The 18,333-nt window shown below is 43.5% G+C and overlaps 1 protein-coding gene across 4 annotated transcripts in view; it reads left to right on the top strand.

Annotated features, from left to right (window-relative positions):
• KCNQ1 (potassium voltage-gated channel subfamily Q member 1) overlaps positions 1 to 18,333 on the top strand; it is a 487,838-nt gene that overhangs the window by 346,686 nt on the left and 122,819 nt on the right. For all 4 annotated transcript variants that reach the window (XM_084855710.1, XM_084855719.1, XM_084855702.1 and 1 more), the window contains 3 exons: positions 4,855 to 4,949; positions 6,324 to 6,370; positions 8,822 to 8,883. In XM_084855710.1, coding sequence (XP_084711836.1) covers positions 4,855 to 4,949; positions 6,324 to 6,370; positions 8,822 to 8,883 — 204 coding nt within the window. The remainder of the gene's footprint in view (positions 1 to 4,854; positions 4,950 to 6,323; positions 6,371 to 8,821; positions 8,884 to 18,333) is intronic.

Raw genomic sequence — 18,333 nt, 5'->3', positions numbered from 1 at the left:
CCAGCAGCCACTCCGGAGCTTATCACGGAAAAAAACGGATTTCCTGAGACTGCTTAAAGTCCAGTTCTTTTCCTTAAGTCAGGTTCTCCGTGGTATAATTGTTGTGTGCCCCAATCCCCATGTTTACCTCCAGTATGCTAGCCCTGCCCAGGGGTGTGCTTTTCACTGTGACCCCAGTCAAGGGGTGTTTCCTGTCCTTGTGTTTCCCAGCACAAACCAATTAGTGTCTGCTCAGAAGTAACTCCCATTGTGCTCAATGAGGCTTGTCCCCTGAATGTGCACATCAGAATTTACAGAGATTCCCCCCATTGAAATAACACATTTTAAAGCACTAATTCCCTAAAAGCTGTAAAGCACTTTCTTGACGCTGTGATTCTCCATTGTTTGATTTATTGCCATTCGGAAGTATCTACTTCCACCTTCAGTCATCCGATCCTGCGCAACATCGGGTTAGAAAGGGGCAGGTTTCCCATCCCTTTGTTTCCTGTCCCTGCCTTTCCCAGAACAAACATAAGTGTGTCTACTCAGGAGTAACTCCCATTGTGATCAATGAGGCTTGTTTCCGAAATGCACACTCCCGAAGTTACTGAGGTTCCCATGAATCGAAATAAACCATTTAGGAGCCTTAATGTCAAACCTTTGAAGCTTCGATTGTTCGCAACATGGCAGGGAGAACACTGTGTTCTTTGTTGCTTTAGGGAAGGAAGTAATGCGGGGGATAGGGAAGAGAGAAGGAGATTGTTCCAGCTTCGGCAGGTTCAAGGCAGAAAGAACGCTCTGTACTTGTACTGATCGTTGCTTTAAGGAAGGAAGTAATACAGGAGGGAGAGAGAAGGAGAGAGATTTTATCAGAGGAGAAAGGGAGGAGAGCCTGGAGAGGGGGGGGAGCCTCTCTTATTGGTTGAGCAGCCCTTGCCAGTCAGATGACATTCACTCCAATCCCCACCCCCGCCCCACCTGGAAGTATGTTCTGTGAAGCGACTTATACTGGTGTGGTGCACTCATTCTTAGAGCCCTGTGTGAACCACAGCATACCAAAGCCGATCCCTTGAAAAAATTTGGGTAATCCTCCATTCGCTTCTCCTTCTGTTGTTGTAGAGAAACCCCGCCCCCTGGTGGCACACCCACCATAGCAGCCAAATTCTGTTCCTCAAGTTTTTAAACAGAGCATCTTTGTAAAAGGTACCTTCTCTGCAAATAAACTCAGTATTCCATAAAAGGCTTGTCTTGTATCCAAGTACCTGTCGTGCATTCCAAGCCCTCCTGCCAAGAAGTGAGGCAATGGAGACTTGCTGTGCAATCCACAAACTCTTTTATTTAGTTCATAATACTTCTTCACACCTAAAGCAACTACAAGGCCTGGGAGCTGCCCTCAGGGCATAATTAGCTAAATAGTGCTTTGATTAAGAAAGGCACTGAAAGCAAGGCAGTTTCCATTTTCGACTATGAGCGAGTTTCCCCTCAGTTAACTTTCTCTGAGCTCCTGCCTTCAGGGAGGATGCTCCTAACCCAACTTCCAACGGGCAGCCAATCTAGTGTGATGCCTGCCTCCTCCTCCTCCTCCTCCTCTCAACTCCGCCCGCTTAACTCTGCAGCAAGCTCTGGCACCTGTCAATCCCAGTGTCCCCTCCCCCTCTGGCAGAGGCTGGGTTCTCACAGGGAGGAGGGAAGACGGTCTCTGAGCCTGGCCCTCCTCCTCGGTAAGCCCCTGGGAAGGTTCTTCACTGGCTCCTGGGGAGTCTTGGGGATTTCCTCCCCAACGCCCTGTCTCTGCTGGGCTTCTTCTAACGCTCTCTCCGAATCTGAATCAGAGTCCGAAACCAAAACAGGAGGCCTAGGCTCAATCCTGACACCACTACAAACTCCTAAACACAAATAATAAAAGCTGCTGTACATGGTGAACAAAGCTAAAAATATAGTTTGGGGTTTCATTGATGACAGGGATAACTGACATGTCTGTTGTGGCTTACAGTGATGTCACCAGACGCTCTTGATATATTTATAGCTTTACATTTCAAAGTGTTACTGCAACTGTACAAAGCTTTATACGTAATTCAGTTACCTTACTATCAATCAGGAATTGTGTATGTAATTTTCTGTAATCACTTCAGAGGGCTTTCTGGCAAACAAAATAGTTCAAAGTTCTTTATACTTCAAAGAATGTTGCACACGCTTGTACTTGGCCATTGTTTGGTTATTCTCCTCAGAATTTCCTGTAGCTTGAACTTTCCACTCTCTTTTCCCATTTTGACTCTGAGGGAAACACTATGCATGCAGCTGCTACACACACACACACACACACACACTCAAATGGAGAATGTATGCAGCAGCTGTGCACATATTTAATATATGCCATTCTCTGCTGTTCCTTCTGCAAACACTTTTCCTGCATATTATGCAGAAAATTCAAACTCATTTAATATAATTATTACCATCCTCAATGTTCCTAATTAGGAAAGGGGAGAAATAAAGTAAACAATAGGTAATGGAAAACACAACATAGAACATTTGTTTTCATCAATATTTAGGAGTAGGGGCTGCCAAGTTGTACACTTACACAACCTTCCTACCATCTTAATAGTGCTTGTTGGCCAAATGAAGTTCCCTGTGAATTGTGTTCCTAGATAATCACATGTAATAATTTCCCTAGAAAAGCGATATTTTCTAGGGCGTGGTGATGATTTGACCATGTTAAGGTGCAGAAAGACCCCTTCGTGATGTCAAGTCACTTAGTGAGCTTTCTGCATTAAAATAGCTGCGTTAATCAGCCACGGCTTTCCTTGTTATGTGCAACTTCACACAATTCACAGCATTTTCAGCTAGGGTTGATGCAGTGACATGTGTTGAGTCTTGGACTAGGATTGGGGGAGACCTTGCTTCAAATCCTCACTTATACATGAAGCTTGCTGGGTAACATTGGGCTTACTAGGTAAACAGGGTTGTTATGAGATGTGCATAGTTTGCCACAATAGGCATGTTCCCGCCAAGTTGAAGCGTTGTTGTTGTTTTTAAGTCCCATTGATTTCAATAATAGAGTTAAGCATTTGCCTAACTCCCTGAAATAACTGGGGCTAAAAATGTTTAACTGTGTTAAACATGCCTGAGGTTTTCAAGATCTATTGACTATATTTGGCTTTACTAATACATATTGCATACTTTTAGATAACCTAGTGAGCTTAACCCCTGGTGGTAATAAATTATACGTTTGTGTGAGAGCCACTTCACAATAATGTTCTTCCTACATGGAAAATGTTTTTCCTCTGAGCTTGTGTTCCATGAGCAGAGCGGAGAGGGCTGCACAGGGTACTGGAAGCACAGTCAGCCCTCCCATTCCCTCATAGTCTGGTGCACTGACTCCCTATATACATGTGTTGCAAGTGGAAGGGGGGAAACAGGGCTCTGCTGTGCTCTATGGGGATCCTTCCATTGCTGGTGGTGCTGCACCTGCAGTAAGGCTGGATTGATGTATTACAGCACCAGCTATTGATGTATTACAACACCAACTATATCAGTTATATTCTTCTGACTGTATTATCTATTAGCCCTAAAATCATTTAGCCCTGTGTGCAAGGAAGAGCCCTAGCTTCCCAGTCGCTGGTTTCTACACAAGAAATTCGAAGTTGGTGCACTTTAATGTGTATAAAGCCATTACGGTAATTTTAAGAGGTGTTTTATATGTGTTGGTTTACATTTTTCTTTATGCCTGATCTTTGTACAGTATTTATGGTTACTAAAGCACTTCATTTTAAAGGCCGAGGGGGGAAGTTCTTACAGCATTTATAAAATTATGAAAGGGTTTTAAAAATGTTCTTAAAAGCACCTTCCCCAACCATATGTAGTATGGCAAGACACACAATAGCATGCTGGGTTAAACCTGTATACTCTAGTAGCCCAACTGGTTTTGTTACTGATCAAGTGGATGATCACCCATCCCTGATATGCTGTGGGCCAAAACAGATGTTACTTTAAATCTGTGTCTAGCAACTATGTTTGTTTGTTTGTTTGTTTTAAAAAATAGTCTAGAGTAGGCACAGGGACCCTGGAATGGTGGGGTAGTAGGGGCTTGTAAGATCCAAATTAGGGTCACTGCACCTACTCTGGAATAAAAATGAACAAAAGATGTAGCTGCTAGACACAGATTTAAAGCAATGTCTATTTTGGTCCTGTGTTTAAAACATAAATAAATAGATGGATAATGGAATGGGATTTGTCACCTGGGGATGAGAGTTTACAGCCAGGTCCTAAACTTCAAAACAGGGCACAGCAGATTCCAGTTTACCCATACCAGGCCTCTTGAGGGATGGAGGTAAGTGGAGAATAGGCAAAAGCTTCTGTAGAGGAAGTCCAAACAATGAGACCACCAGCTAAGACATCATCACTACAACTTATCTCAGAACTTCATAATCATTGAGAGGAACTAGGGATTTTTTAAAACATGTGACTCATTTTCTTTACCACCTTCACTGGCTTCCAGCCTCTTTCTGGACTCAGTTCAAAGTGCTAGTTATTACCTTTAGCACCCTAAACAGCTTAGGGCTAGGATACCTAAAGATCTGCCTCCTTCTGCAGAAGACCACCCATCCCCTCAGGACAACTGAGGAGGCCCTTTGACCTGACCCACCACCATCTGAGGTGCCTCACTGGCAGATGGGGTATAACTGTTTTAATTAATTAATAAAATTACACCCATTAATCATCACTTCCCTCTACCTTGATAAAGTTGTATGAGAAAGCCACAGAGAACAAAATGTTAACTTTCAAGTCTCCCTGATCTTTCAGTTATCAGCCCAATAGCTGTGGTATGCTGTGCATTATGGGATTTAACAACTGCTTAATTCTTTTCTGTTTTTACAGCAAGCAAGAAAGCCTTATGATGTACGTGATGTTATAGAGCAATATTCTCAGGGTCATCTCAACTTAATGGTGCGGATAAAAGAGCTTCAAAGAAGGTACGGTACAGAATCCAGCTGCCCAAACTGATGAGTAATTTTTTATAAAAGAAAAGCTGAAGACATAAGACCTTTCACAACTGCAAATTCTACAGCTGACCTGTGGAAGAGAGGCATTAGTAATTGTTCTGGAACTTCATATCTGGACCAGTAGTTTGAATGTAGTAAAGAATAAAAGATGTTTGCCATAGAATGGAGTACGTGGATGTGGACTGGGAAATAATGTACATGGAGAGGGAGAAAGTGGAAAGGGAGAGAGATTTTGGGAGGAGATGCTCTGTCAGAGGATGGGATTAAATGAGTTTAGGTGACTTGTTTTGAAGGGTTGCTCAGCCCATCAAGGCGACATGACTCATTAGCCTATCAAGCATTTGTTTGCTGGTTAATGGTGATTCAAGGAAGAAGGAGCAGGCAAAAGAGGGAGTGCATAACCCTCTCCTCATCCACCAATTCACCCCCACAAATCCTCCCCCAGCCGGGCTTATTTCCAGTCTCAGAGATAGCTTTATTTTATTTTTTTAGGTGGGGGGAGGAAAAATGGATTGAGGAAAGCGGTTGTGTGCAAATATTGTCTGGCTAGGAAAGGCCTAAGCAGTTTCCTCCTCCCTCCTGAGGTGCTGGAACTCAGTTTACCACCAGAAAAAAAAGCACTGGGAAGCAAGCATGGGATTGGGAACCCTGTGTTTGTCTTGTATTAATCCATCTAACCCCCAGGAAAAAGTAACAAGGGTGAGATAGGGTTGTATTGGGTAATAGAAGTAGGATTAGAAAATGTGATGCTATTTTCGTCTGTGCCCTTCTCTCTTCCATTTTCTTTGTCTTAAAGTGTGAGACCTTGAGGAACAAGGAACCCCCCTCCTCCATATATTTAGGAATAAATGTTTGCTTTTACTCATCCTAGGCCTTTGGATGGGGCAGAACAAAAATCAGAGCAAATAAATATTAAGTAGGATTGTGCAAAAATAAAATGATTACAAAAATTGCCTTATTGCTACCAATGGACCTGTTTTTACTTAAGCATTTGAATTCTGGAAAGGAAAAAAAACACCACTACCACATTTCATTCAATAAAAAGCTGAATTCCTTCAATGGTGAAATCCTGCCAATGTACAGTTTTAGAAAGTATCAGAAGACTGCAGTAAGTCTTAGTAAATGAGTGGCTTTTTCACAAGTACTGTTTGTATCAGACAATCTCCTTTAACATTCACAGTAGAAAGTTCAAATGAGTGTTGCAAGTGAGCCAGTAGCTATCTAAGAGTTTCTTCCTTCATATGCTGTGGCTGGAGAAGCAACAATAATTGAGATTATTGTTTATCTTATTCAGTCTGAGGAAATGCTTATCCTCTTTTGATACACTGTTTTTGTTCTTATTAGGTTGGACCAATCTATAGGGAAGCCATCACTGTTTATTTCTATCTCAGGTAAGTCATCATCAGAAAAAAGTTACAAAACATGCCTATATGTGCTGTCTGTTAGATGTTGCTCCTGTTACACATTATGGAAGAGCCTAGAAGAGGAGCATAGCACTTGGTGATCTGTTTGATAAATGCCTTGTTAGCAATATTAGGCTAATTTTTCACAAGTGAGAACCTAAAAACAGAGAAGTGAAATACCTAAATTACTGGAAAGCCAGGTAGCACAGTCTGCAAGCTCAGAATCCCTGCACAGTCTACAATACAAGTAAATTACTAGGTTAGATAATATATAGAATATATTTAATGCTTTGCAGAATTTTCATATTTAGGGTTTTTTTATTACAGCATTGCTATGGGCAGGAGTTTGTGTGTGAAATGGTTCGCAATATAAAACCCTACCTTCCCTTCTTTAACGCATGTTTGGAGCTGTTCACAGCCATTAGATGTGTTCACAGCAACATTACTTGGGCACCATTTTTTTAACATGAAAGATTTTCTTCACTGTTTGATGCCAGCCAATCAGGCATCAAACAGTGAACACGATGGCTTCCCAGCATTATGAAACTACTTAGATTTCCCTATGTGAAAACATTGCTGAGGGCAAAGAAAGCCCTCTCATTGCCCATATTCAGAACTTTGGTAGAGGGGAAGAACAGGTCTCTATTGCCAAGGCAATAGGACCAAGACTCCCTGTTTTACTGCACGGTACTGGGGGATTCAGTGCTCCAATCCAGCTTTATAGGCACATAACATGTGACTGGTTTTGGCAGAATATGGATAGGGAGGTGCATTTGAATGCATATCTGAATGCTCATCCCACTGCAAATAATGTAGTATATTAATATCCTCATACACATTCTGCCCCAACTAAATAAGGGCAACAGGATCAGGACAAAGGAACATCAGCCTAATTGCCTTGGCAACTGGGACATGTTCTCTCATTCCCCTGACACTCCTCCTTCGTGAACATTTTTTAAAAAAGAGTGCAGAAAATAGTTGAAAATCAGGAGAAGATAGTCACGAAAAGCATGCCTCCATTTCAGCTTAGCCCTAAGAATAATGTCTAAATGAGAAGAACATGATAGAAATGTATTATACTTTTTCCCCTAGCCTGAAGCGCTATTCTTCCTCCTTAGGAGATGAAGAAACTAGAGAATAGGTAGGGAGCTGTATATAGCTTTATATAGAAGCAGCTTTTAAGACAACTAACCTATGTAAAGACATGTAAAGTTTCAAATATAAAGTATGCATTAGAACTGATAAATTATTCCAGTCTCATTAGTCATAGAGTAAACAGAGGACAGATGTATATATTTTAGCACATAGGGAAGTCTTTCTGATGACTGTGTAAACATGGGTATGACCCAGTGAATGAGGGTTGCATGTATAACTGGGGTATTCCTGTAGTCAGCCATTTAGGGCGTAGTCCTATGGCTGCTAGACAGCATCTAGACTGTCTAGCCATAGGATTTTTCATTTTCTGGGAAACAACCTTGGAGCCAGCGCTCCAAGGTCGGTTCCCCAATAACCAATTCCATTCCCCCTCCCCAGTCATGTCGTAGGTGGCACGGTTCATCTCTGACTCCATGCTCGCAAGAGCTGCACAGAGCAGCTGAAAAGGGGGCGTTCCTGGGGGCAGGGCAGGGAAGGGATGGCAGAAGCGCCATTACAACACTTCCTATGAGCCATCCAGCCTCCCCTCCCCCCGTGGGCTGTGAGGTTACCTGGCTAGACAGCCAAAATCGGCCATCTAGCCATAAATGCAGGGCAGCCAGAGCACGGAGCAGAAGATCCCGTGCACACTCCACCCGCTCTGCATTATATAGTCGGTCGCCTCCGAGTTCAGAGGTGGCCGACTCTCTCCATAGGATTGCACCCTTAGAGACAGGAAAAAGTCCTACAATTCCCAGCATGCCCCAGCCAGCCATGCTCATCATTTTTGTCTTCCATAATTTACAGTGGAACCAGGCTATGTGTATTTGTCAACACTGATCTTATTTAATCACAGATATATCCAACATTAGCCAAATCTCCAAATTTCTTTGGTCAGAAATGTATAATGTCAATTCATACATTGTGACCACCTGCAAGCACACAAACATACCTCAAAGGCTGTGTGTTGTGAGCTCCCGCTTTATATTCTTTAATATATTCTTTAGCTAAAATTATTCTTAAATTTAATTGCTAAATTTGCTAAATTGAATGCAATTTAATTCTTCTGATTTAAAGCATAATATGAAGCCAAAATGCACTCTTTACTTGAGGCCACTAAAAGGCAAGACTTGGGTCAATACTATTAAAGGAATTAAAAAGCTGCTCTTCATGTAATAAAATTACCCATCTGTCAGCAGTGTTCAATTAAGTAGCTGTGGTAGGCTAGTTAAATGCAGTCGCAAGGCTTCATTCTATGCTATTGTTAACACTTGATATTCATCTAAAAATGTTCTTTCTATACAGAAAAAAACAAAGACCGAGGGAATAATACAATTGGTGCCCGACTGAACAGAGTTGAAGACAAGGTAGGTCTAAATTAGACTGTCAGTAAACAAGAATCATACTTGCCTACATGATATAAAACAAACATGTGCACACATACACACGTTCTTATCGCATGGTTATTTTTTTAAATCAGCATTTTAAGCCTGATCTCAGGCAAGACACTGCAACAAGTAATCTAACAGTCTATAAATAACCACATGAGCAAGGATAACAAGCTTAAGCAAAATCAACTTAGTTTTGTAGGGGATAAAAAGAGATTTCAAAATAAACAATTTATTTCCAGTGAGAAAATGACAGACCTTGTTCGTAAAGGGGAACGAGCGGATGTGATACGTAGTATTTTGCTGCATCTGCAAATGGAGTTAATAATGTGGTTGTGTGCTTGGATTGGATAGATCTGCTTGTAGGCTGTATTAATTTAATCTCCTCCTCTTTGGCCCCACCATTCTCACTATAAAATTGTAAGTCAACGATAACAATGTGAGATTAAGATCTAATATATACTATTATAGTGCATTCTACTGTCTGCATCTCTTCATATGTCATGGTTTGTTTTAGCTTATTTGTTGGATTTTTTTCTATGCTAGGGAAAGAAATCTACATCATACTAGAGCTGCCAGGCAATTGCCAGAAGGCTTGGGATCAAATATAAATAAGACTCAGAAGGAGAGGAAACAGGAAGGGAATTGATAACAAACTTAATTGAAGCAACTGAACATTGATTTTCTAAGAGGGAAAAATAATGGTCACAAGGATGGGAGGATCTTGAAAGAGATATTAATTTTATAAGAGCAGGTCCAGTTCCCTCACTGATTAGCACCACTGTTCCACTGCACTCTGTATCCTCTCCTCCTCTCCTCTCCCCCTTCCTTCTCTTTTCACCACCATTGTTGCATGTGGGACTCCAGCTCCACCATTCAGTAGATCTAAGAGCAGGGATGACAGGTGGACCACAGCAGCACCAGATGGAGGGAGGAATAACTGCCAATTGCAATCTGATATCCTGTGTTTCAAGAATATGCAAAATGTTTATTGGTGACAATAAGGGACCAAACAGCATTAGCCACACTGGACATACAGAATAGTCTGTTGTGCCTTGATTCTCCAGTTGTCCTGCTTCACAAATGATTTCTTTGCATCAACTGAAACTTCTGGATGCTCTTCAACAATAGCTTTATGTAGAGCACATTGCAATAGTCTAAACATGATGTGATGAAGGCATGGGTAAGTGTTGCTAAGTCAGACCAACTCTGGACAGGTCACAGCTGGCACACTAAATGAAATTGTGCAAATGCACTCCTTGCCACCTGGAAATCCAGGGACAGCACAGGTTCATGGAGCATTCCCAGGCTATGATCGTTCAATCCCTTCTAGAACAGGTTGAATCCCAATCCTCAAGTATGACTTTCCACTGACCAACAGCACCTCCATCTTGTTTGTATATAATCTCAGCTTGATCACTGTCATCCAGCCCAACATCACTCTCTGCGGTTTGAAATTTTTGAGAAAATAGCAGAAAACAAATTATTCATATATTATTCATAAACTTCCTCAGCTGTATTTAAGAAATGCCAATAAAATTATTTGACTTTTTTGTTTGGCTGTTTTGATACAATTGTTAGATACCTGGTCATATTTTTAATTCCTTTTTCAGAAATCATAGAATAGTAGGGTTGGAAGCGGCCTACAAGGCCATCGTATAAAATATTTCGTGTTGTCTCTGCCACTAGCATTGTTGACTTACATGAGTTTTGTCTCTCTTCCTCTCTCTCTCTCCCTACCTTTATCCATGAGCAATTGCTGGTTTTGTTTGCAATCTTTTACTGCCATCTCATCAACAAAAGCAGCAGCATTTGGTATCAGCCCCCATATTTTCCTGTGTGGCTATGATTCATGCCTTCAGATTCTTGTTATGCAAGGGTAGAGGAAGGAAGTTATACAAATTTAGTAGGGGTACCAGATGAGGCAGTCAGGGCACAATGATCATGGGAGACATTGTCTCCTCTACTGTTATGGTAGCAGTGATCATGGTAGCAGTCAAGATGGTGGGAGGGTACACTGTTGTGCTGTAAGGGTCATACCTCAGAAATACTTCAGCAAAGAGTCTTGGCGTGGAATGTGAGGAATATTTTGCATTCCAGATGCCACTGTTCCTGTCACTGGGCACAGGGCCATTCCATTTTCACCCCATAGGAGGCAATGAAATAGCAGAAATGGAACAGATGTGAACATCTTAACTATTCGAGTGGGCACACAATGGTCTACTCTAACAGTTAAGTTTTTGAAATCTATTCCATAGATTTGAAATGTGTGTGTGTTTGATTATTTAACAGATGTGGAGGGAAACAGGAAGAAAGTGGCTGACAATGAGTCTTTGTAAGATGGGGTGGGCCAGATTGGCCCCAGGCCAGGATGTCAGGGGCTATATGCCAGCAATAAGCAGTTGTTTTCAAGCTAAATTTGTCCATTGTAGTCTTCCGTAGTGGTTTGCTGCTGAACTTTGGTGGCAAACCATCAATTTTTGGGCTACCACCACAAATGTTGGCAGTGACAGCAATAGTGCCTGCACCAGGGGCAGCGGGGTCCTGTGAGCCACACATTGCCCACCCCTGCTGTACAGTCTAATGATGCTAACATAGGCGTTTACATTTCAGTAAGACATAGTCCAGTGTTAATTAGATCCAAATGGCTAGATAAAAGAATACCCATGGTGGATAGTATGGCTGTAATTAGTTTTATAATTATTAAAATGCTGGATTGTGAGTATTAAAAAATTGAAATTTAGGGAGAAATTCTTTCAACTGCATTTATACCCAAATTCTAGAAAATTCTACACCTATTTAGAATGTGTATCCAAAATGCTGTAATACAAGTCCTGAAAACAAAAGTTAAAAGTAGAAAATGTTAGGAAGTTACTAGCAAATCAAATAAACAATGGTGTTGTTGTTTTTACATAAGCTACTATTCTGGGGACTAGTTGTTTGTGTCTCTATTCTTGTAGGTAATAGAGCAGGCAGTAAGGCCTCCAAATCTGAGGTGATTCAATATTCTTTTAAACGATGCAAATCCTGTTTTGTCTAGCATTTCAAAGATAAACTGATGACGAAAGCAGGATTTGAAACTGAGCCCACACCATTCTTGTGTGCAATCTGCTTACATCTGAGGTAGAATCAAAATGTACTGTGAATATGGAGGAAAAAAGGACTGCCCAGACAGAGTCATGTTAGGGGAATGAAATATTTTGAAAAGTTTATTTTAATGTAATTGTTCTTGTAATCCTGGTAAATCAGCACAAGCGGACATCTTTTAATGGAAAAATAGTCCAATAGTTTTCAGATCTTGCATACAAGGGATAAATTCACATTTTAAATTGGTGCTGGAATCTTTTCTGTTTTAATATGATACTAAAATTAAATACAGCTGGGCTAAATTTGGCATAATAAAGTATCTGTCAAGAGCTGATTGATACAGTGTCACCTGAGCTGAATGTTTCCATATAAGATATTCCACACAAGTTTTATTTACATTAGAATGTAAGACCAAAGGTCCATCTCATCCAGCATCCTGTTTCCTACAGTGGCCAATCAGTTGCTTCTGGGAAAGGTGTGAAGGCAACAGTCCTCTCTTGCTGTTGCTCCCCAGCAACTGGTCATGTAAAATGTACATTAATACATGTGTAAAAGTGGGCAGTAGGAAGGCACAGGTTTTGATCCAGATTTAGTAATGCTTCAAATAGTTCTCTTGAAATCAATGGAACTTAAGTTAATTATGACAAACTTCTCCCACTGATTTCAGTGGGTCACCTCTGAGCAAGACGAAGTCTGGATCCAGCCAATGTTCAACAAAGCAGCAGCAACAACAACAATAACAACAAAAAGTCATCACATTTCAGGTGCATGAAAAGATGAAGGAAGAAATATGTACTTGCCAGTTCCCATCCCGTACATTTGACAGAATGATGGGAAATCAGCTTTCATAAGTGCAGTTTGTGGACCAATAGGATTGTCTCTGGATGAACTGAAATAGTTTTCCTGTGTCGGGTCTAGGGTCAAGTATGAGAACACAAGAGCCCTGCTGGATCAGGCCAAGCAGGGACAGCCCTACCATTAGGCAAAGTGAGGCGATTGCCTCAGGCGGCAAATGCTGGGAGGCAGCAGCATGGTGTTGAAGGGTAAAACTGTGTGCCACATGACCTGCCCAGTGCCCCCAAGCTAGCCTGTTGCCTTCAGGTGTGGTGGAGGAGGCTATCCCCTTGTTAGTGTTGAAAGGTTCAACTGACAGTCCAGTCGATTTTTGTATATGGAATGGGAGGGGGCACCATCTTGTCCTTCATCTCAGGCAGCAAAATGTCTTGGGCCGACCCTGAGACCAAAGGGCCATCTAATTCTGCATCGTGTTCCCAACTGTGGCCAGCCAGGTGCCTCCAGGTACAGCTGTGGATGTGTGCAACAACAGGAGCTATGGTCAGGAAGGTATGCCGCTTTGGAATTAAAGAAACAGATTCCACCTAGTTATCCCCTGCCAGGTTCAGTTGCTATTCTAATTAAAGGCCAACAGGGCAAGCAGAAAGGGGTTCATTATGGGTCTTGTGCAGTCTCCAAAGAAATCTGGAAAGGGCTGTGAAGACAGTCAGCCACCTTAGTTTACCATCTATTAGTTTGGAATATAGTCTTTTTTTCCCCCCATAGCAAGCCTGTTTCCATGGTGTGTGTATGTAAACGTGTGTGAGACAGAGAGAGTGTCAGAGGCATGGGGGTAGAAGATTTTGCTTTAGAAACTCTAGTGCTGTAGCTATACATAGGGAAGCAGGTTCGTAGTGGCTTATAGCCCCTTTTTATTTAACTTCTGGAACTATGCCAAGGAGTTTTAGGTTTCATATATAAAAAGCAGCCTGTATTCATTCAGGAAGTAACCAGGCTTGGTACATGGAGTCTGCAGGGAGGAAGTTAAAATGAAGGAGGAGGAGGGGGAGCCTCTTTCAACAATTAAATCAGTTTTGTTTAAGTTTTTAAAAATCTCATCAGTTTTTAAGCAGCCAAAAAATAAATGGAACAAGATAAATTCTCGTAGGAATCATTGGAGGAGACTCTGTATGATTTTCATCTTTGTTTTATAATATAACCCTTGTGGGATTTTTTAGTGGGAAAGTCCTTTGGGATTCACATGGATGTGATGGAACTAGACTGAACTGCTGTGACTGATAATAACTGGTGATTCCAGCTCCATGTCATTAGCTCGTCTTTGGTGTGAAAAGGGTGACATGAGATACTTACCTGCTCCCCGCCCCCAACTCAGGTTCAGGAGAAACTATTTCCAGAGGGGTAGCTGTATTAGTCTGTGTCACAGCAAAAACAACCAAGAGTCCTGTGACACCTTAAAGATTAAAAAATGTATTATGGCATACACTTTTATGGACTGGAGTCTACCACTTCATTAGATGCATGAAGTGCTATCCTCAATTGCAGGTATATAAACACACTGTTGGATGTGTGTATGTGTGTGTGTTGGGGGGAGGGGGCGTTCAGAGCAGGGCTGGTGTCAAGGGTAGGCCTGGCTGGGCACCTGGCAAGGGCTCACATCCCAGTGGGGTCCCACTGACAAAAGCACCGTGGAGTTGCTCCTCCTCTTCATCATTGCAACCTGCTTGTTCACCTGCCTCTCGCTGTGGTCCAGACAATGGAGGTGGTGAGAAGAAGGAGCAATCTTTACCATTGCCCATTTACTCACCAGCTCACTGTCAACCAAGCAAGCATGTGGTTGCAGTGATGAGAAAGAGGATGAGAAGCAATAACAGCCCATGACAATGGCAGTGGAAATAATAAGGCAGGGCAGGTATTTTATTACACCTATCCAGCCTTCTGGTTGCCTTGTCAGCCCAGGTACCTTGGGAAGTGGGCCAAGCCACCAGCAGAATCTTTCCCTGCTCCTTTGCAATGCCAGGGAAGTCCAGAATAAGATCACAATCATCCATGATTTAATCTTGGATGAAAAGGCTCACCTGCTATGCATTACGGAGACTTGGCTGGGGAAGATAAGCAGGCCTGTATGGGCACAGCTTCTCCCAGTTGGGTACTCCATGGTAGAGCAGGTAAGGAGAAGCAGATGGGGAGGCAGCGTAGCGGTGGTCTACAAAGATAACATCCCCCTGACCAGACTCACTGTGAAGGAACTGGCTCACATCGAGTTTGTATACCTTGGCCTTGGGACTAGGGACAGATTGGGGATTCTGTTCGTGTACCGGCCACCTCGCTGCCTAACAGAGTCCCTAACTGAGTTCACAGAGCTGGTCTCAGAGCTGGTGTTGGAGTCACCAGGCTGTTAGTCCTGGGAGACTTCAACATCCCCCTTGGGTCCAGCTTGCCAAGTGCAGCTCAGGAGTTCATGGTGACCATGACAACCATGGGCTTGTCCCAGGTGGTCAAGGGGCCAACACATGAAGCTGGTCACACACTCGATTTGATCTTCTGCTCTAATCAGGAGAATGATCCATGGGTGGAGGTTCTATCTGTCTTCACGTTGTCATGGACAGATCACTGTCTGGTCAGGGCTGGTATCATGGCTACTACCCACCTCCGCAGGGGTGGAGGACCAATTAAGATGGTCTGCCCCTGAAGGCTGAGGAATCCATTGCGATTCCAAAATGCCTTGGGGGGGGGCGGTTCTTGGCTGGTGCCACTGCCGCCCCTGTTGAGTCCCTGGTCTCTGTGTGGAATGAAGATTTGACCAGGCTTATTGACATGGCTGCTCCTAGACGTCCTCGCCTACCTGTTTCCAAACAAGCTCCATGGTTTACAGAAGAACTGAGGGAGCTGAAGTGGCAAGAATGTCGACTAGAGTGCTGATGGTGGAAAATTCAACTTGAATCGGATAAGATACATCATAGGGATCATTTGAAGACACGTTTAGCGAAGAGAGCTTTCTACTCTGCATGTATCGTGTCTGCAAACTTGCACCTAGCTAAGCTGTTCATTGTGGTTAGGGAGCTGAGTCAGCCCCCCACCCACCCACCCCACACACTGAATCTAAACTTAGAGCTCTCTGTGACACCTTTAATGACGTTCGCAGATAAAATCTCTCGGATACGAGTAGGGAAGGTGGAGAATTTCACCATGGACTCCAATGAGGCTGGATTCTAAGAATCCGGTCCCCCGGAGTCCGTGGTGGAATGAAAGACTCACCTCCGCCACCTGGGGGAATCCGCACAGGGCCGGATCCTACCTGCTGCCGGCCGGCCACTGCTGCCTGTCCCATCTGCTCCTGCCTGTCTTCGGACGCAAATGGCGCCCGGGGTAGTGGACGCCATTTGCATCCCTGCAATTTGCCATGATAGGCTACGTAAATCTTTACGTAGCCGATCACGGCAAAGGGCAGGGATGCAAATGGCGTCCACTATGCCGGATGCCATTTGCGTCCAAAGACAGGCAGGGTGGCAGTGGATGGACCCGGCCGGTGGCTCCACAGACTCGTTGCGGAGCGGAGCCGGCTGGGGAGGATTCTGGGGGCAGGAACGGATTGCCTCCCCCCCCCGCATACCCCCTGGCAGACTCGGAGGTGAGTTCCATACACCCCTAGATACGAGCCAACTTGGATGCTGTTGTGGGGACTGAAATCAACAGTGGGGTGTCCAGCAACTCTGCTTGCACAATTAAATTGGATCATTTTCAGCTTGTGACTCTTGATGATGTGGACAAGCTGCTTGGCTTGGTCAAAAAGACAACTTGCCCTCTCGATCCCTGCCCATCCTGGCTTGTAGTCCAGGGAGGGGAGAGGGTAAAGCAATTCTTGCTGAATAGTATTAATGTCTCCCTAAGGGAAGGTAATTTTCCATCATGTCTAAAAGAAGCAATTGTTAGACTGCTTCTGAAGAAGCCTTCCCTTGACCCCGTAGACTTCAATAATTATAGGCCAGTAAGTAATCTACCATTTTGGAGCAAGGTAATCGAGAAGGCAGTGTCTATTCAACTCCAAGCAGTTTTGGATGAATCTGATTATCTGGACCCATTTCAAAAAGGCTTCAGGGTGGGATACAGATTTGAGACTGCCATGGTCGCCTTGGTGGATGATCTTCACCTGGGAATCAATAGGGGGAGTGCATCCCTGTTGATTCTTTTGTATCTCTCAGCGGCATTCAGTACCATCGATCATGGTATCCTTCTGGAACACCTGAGGGAGCTGGGAGTTGGGGGCACTACTCTGCAGTGGTTCTCCTTTCTCTCAGGACAGTTCCAAATGGTGTCGCTCCAGGATAGTTGTTCCTCGAAAAAGGAACTATTATGTGGAGTCTCTCAGGGCTCCATTTTATCCCCGATGTTGTTCAGTATCTACATGAAACCTCTGGGAGAAATCATCAGGAGGTTTGGGGCTGAGTGTTATCAGTATGCTGATTACACCCAAATCTATTTCTGCTTAACATCTTTATCTCAGGAAGGTATGACTCCTCTGAATGTCTGCCTGAGGTTGGCAATGGGCTGGATGAGGGAGAACAAGCTGAAATTGAATCCAGGCAAGACAGAGGTACTCACTGTGAATGTTCCTATTTCAGGTATTGAGGTATGTCAACCAGTTCTGGATGGGGTTGCACTCCCCCTGAAGGAACATGATTGTAGCTTGGTGGTGCTTCTTGATTCAGCCCTTCCCCTGGCACCCCAGGTGGAGGCAACATTGAGAAGTGCCTGTTATCAACTTCGGCTGATACGCTAGCTACGCCCATTCCTGGAATATATGGACCTGGCAACAGTGGTGCATGCGCTGATAACCTCTAGGCTAGGGATGTACGAAAGTCACTTACCTTTTCGCAGCTTGGCTTCACGGTGGGGGGGAGGCGCTTCGCTTCTCCCCCCGAAGTTCAGGTGGGGGGGGAGGCTTCCTGCCTCGCCCGGCCGAAATTCAGGCCGGGGAGAAGCGCCCCGTCTCCCCGGCCACGAAACAAAAAGTAAAAAAAAAAAAGACCCCGTGATAGGCTACGTGACAATTTACGTAGCCTATCACGGCTAGATTTCCAAAGTCAGCCATGATAGGCTACGTAAATCGTCACGTAGCCTATCACGGGTGACTTTAGGAAAAAAAAAAAAAAGCGCGTACGCAAATGGCAGCAGGCATGGGGCGCCGCCATTTGCGTTCCTTATTTTGGCACATCTAGTCTACGTAAAGATTTATGTAGACTACGGCGAAAATAAGGGCACGCTATTTGCATTGCCCTTATTTTCGCCGTAGTCTACGTAAATCTTTACGTAGACTAGACGTGCCAAAATAAGGAACACAAATGGCAGTCCCCATGGGAGCCGCCATTTGCGTACGCGCTTTTTTTTTTTTTCAAAGTCACCCATGATAGGCTATGTGACAATTTACGTAGCCTATCACGGCTGACTTTGGAAATCTAGCCGTGATAGGCTACGTAAATCGTTACGTAGCCTATGCACGGTTGTGTTGGTTTTTTTTTTACTTTAGTTTTTTTTTTTTTTTTTGCAATG

This window comes from Heloderma suspectum, chromosome 1 (genome assembly GCF_057233095.1).
Source record: "Heloderma suspectum isolate Gila_16-S chromosome 1, 16-S_ref, whole genome shotgun sequence".
Taxonomy (NCBI): Eukaryota; Metazoa; Chordata; class Lepidosauria; order Squamata; family Helodermatidae; genus Heloderma; species Heloderma suspectum.
This window is presented reverse-complemented; position numbering and strand designations above follow the sequence as displayed.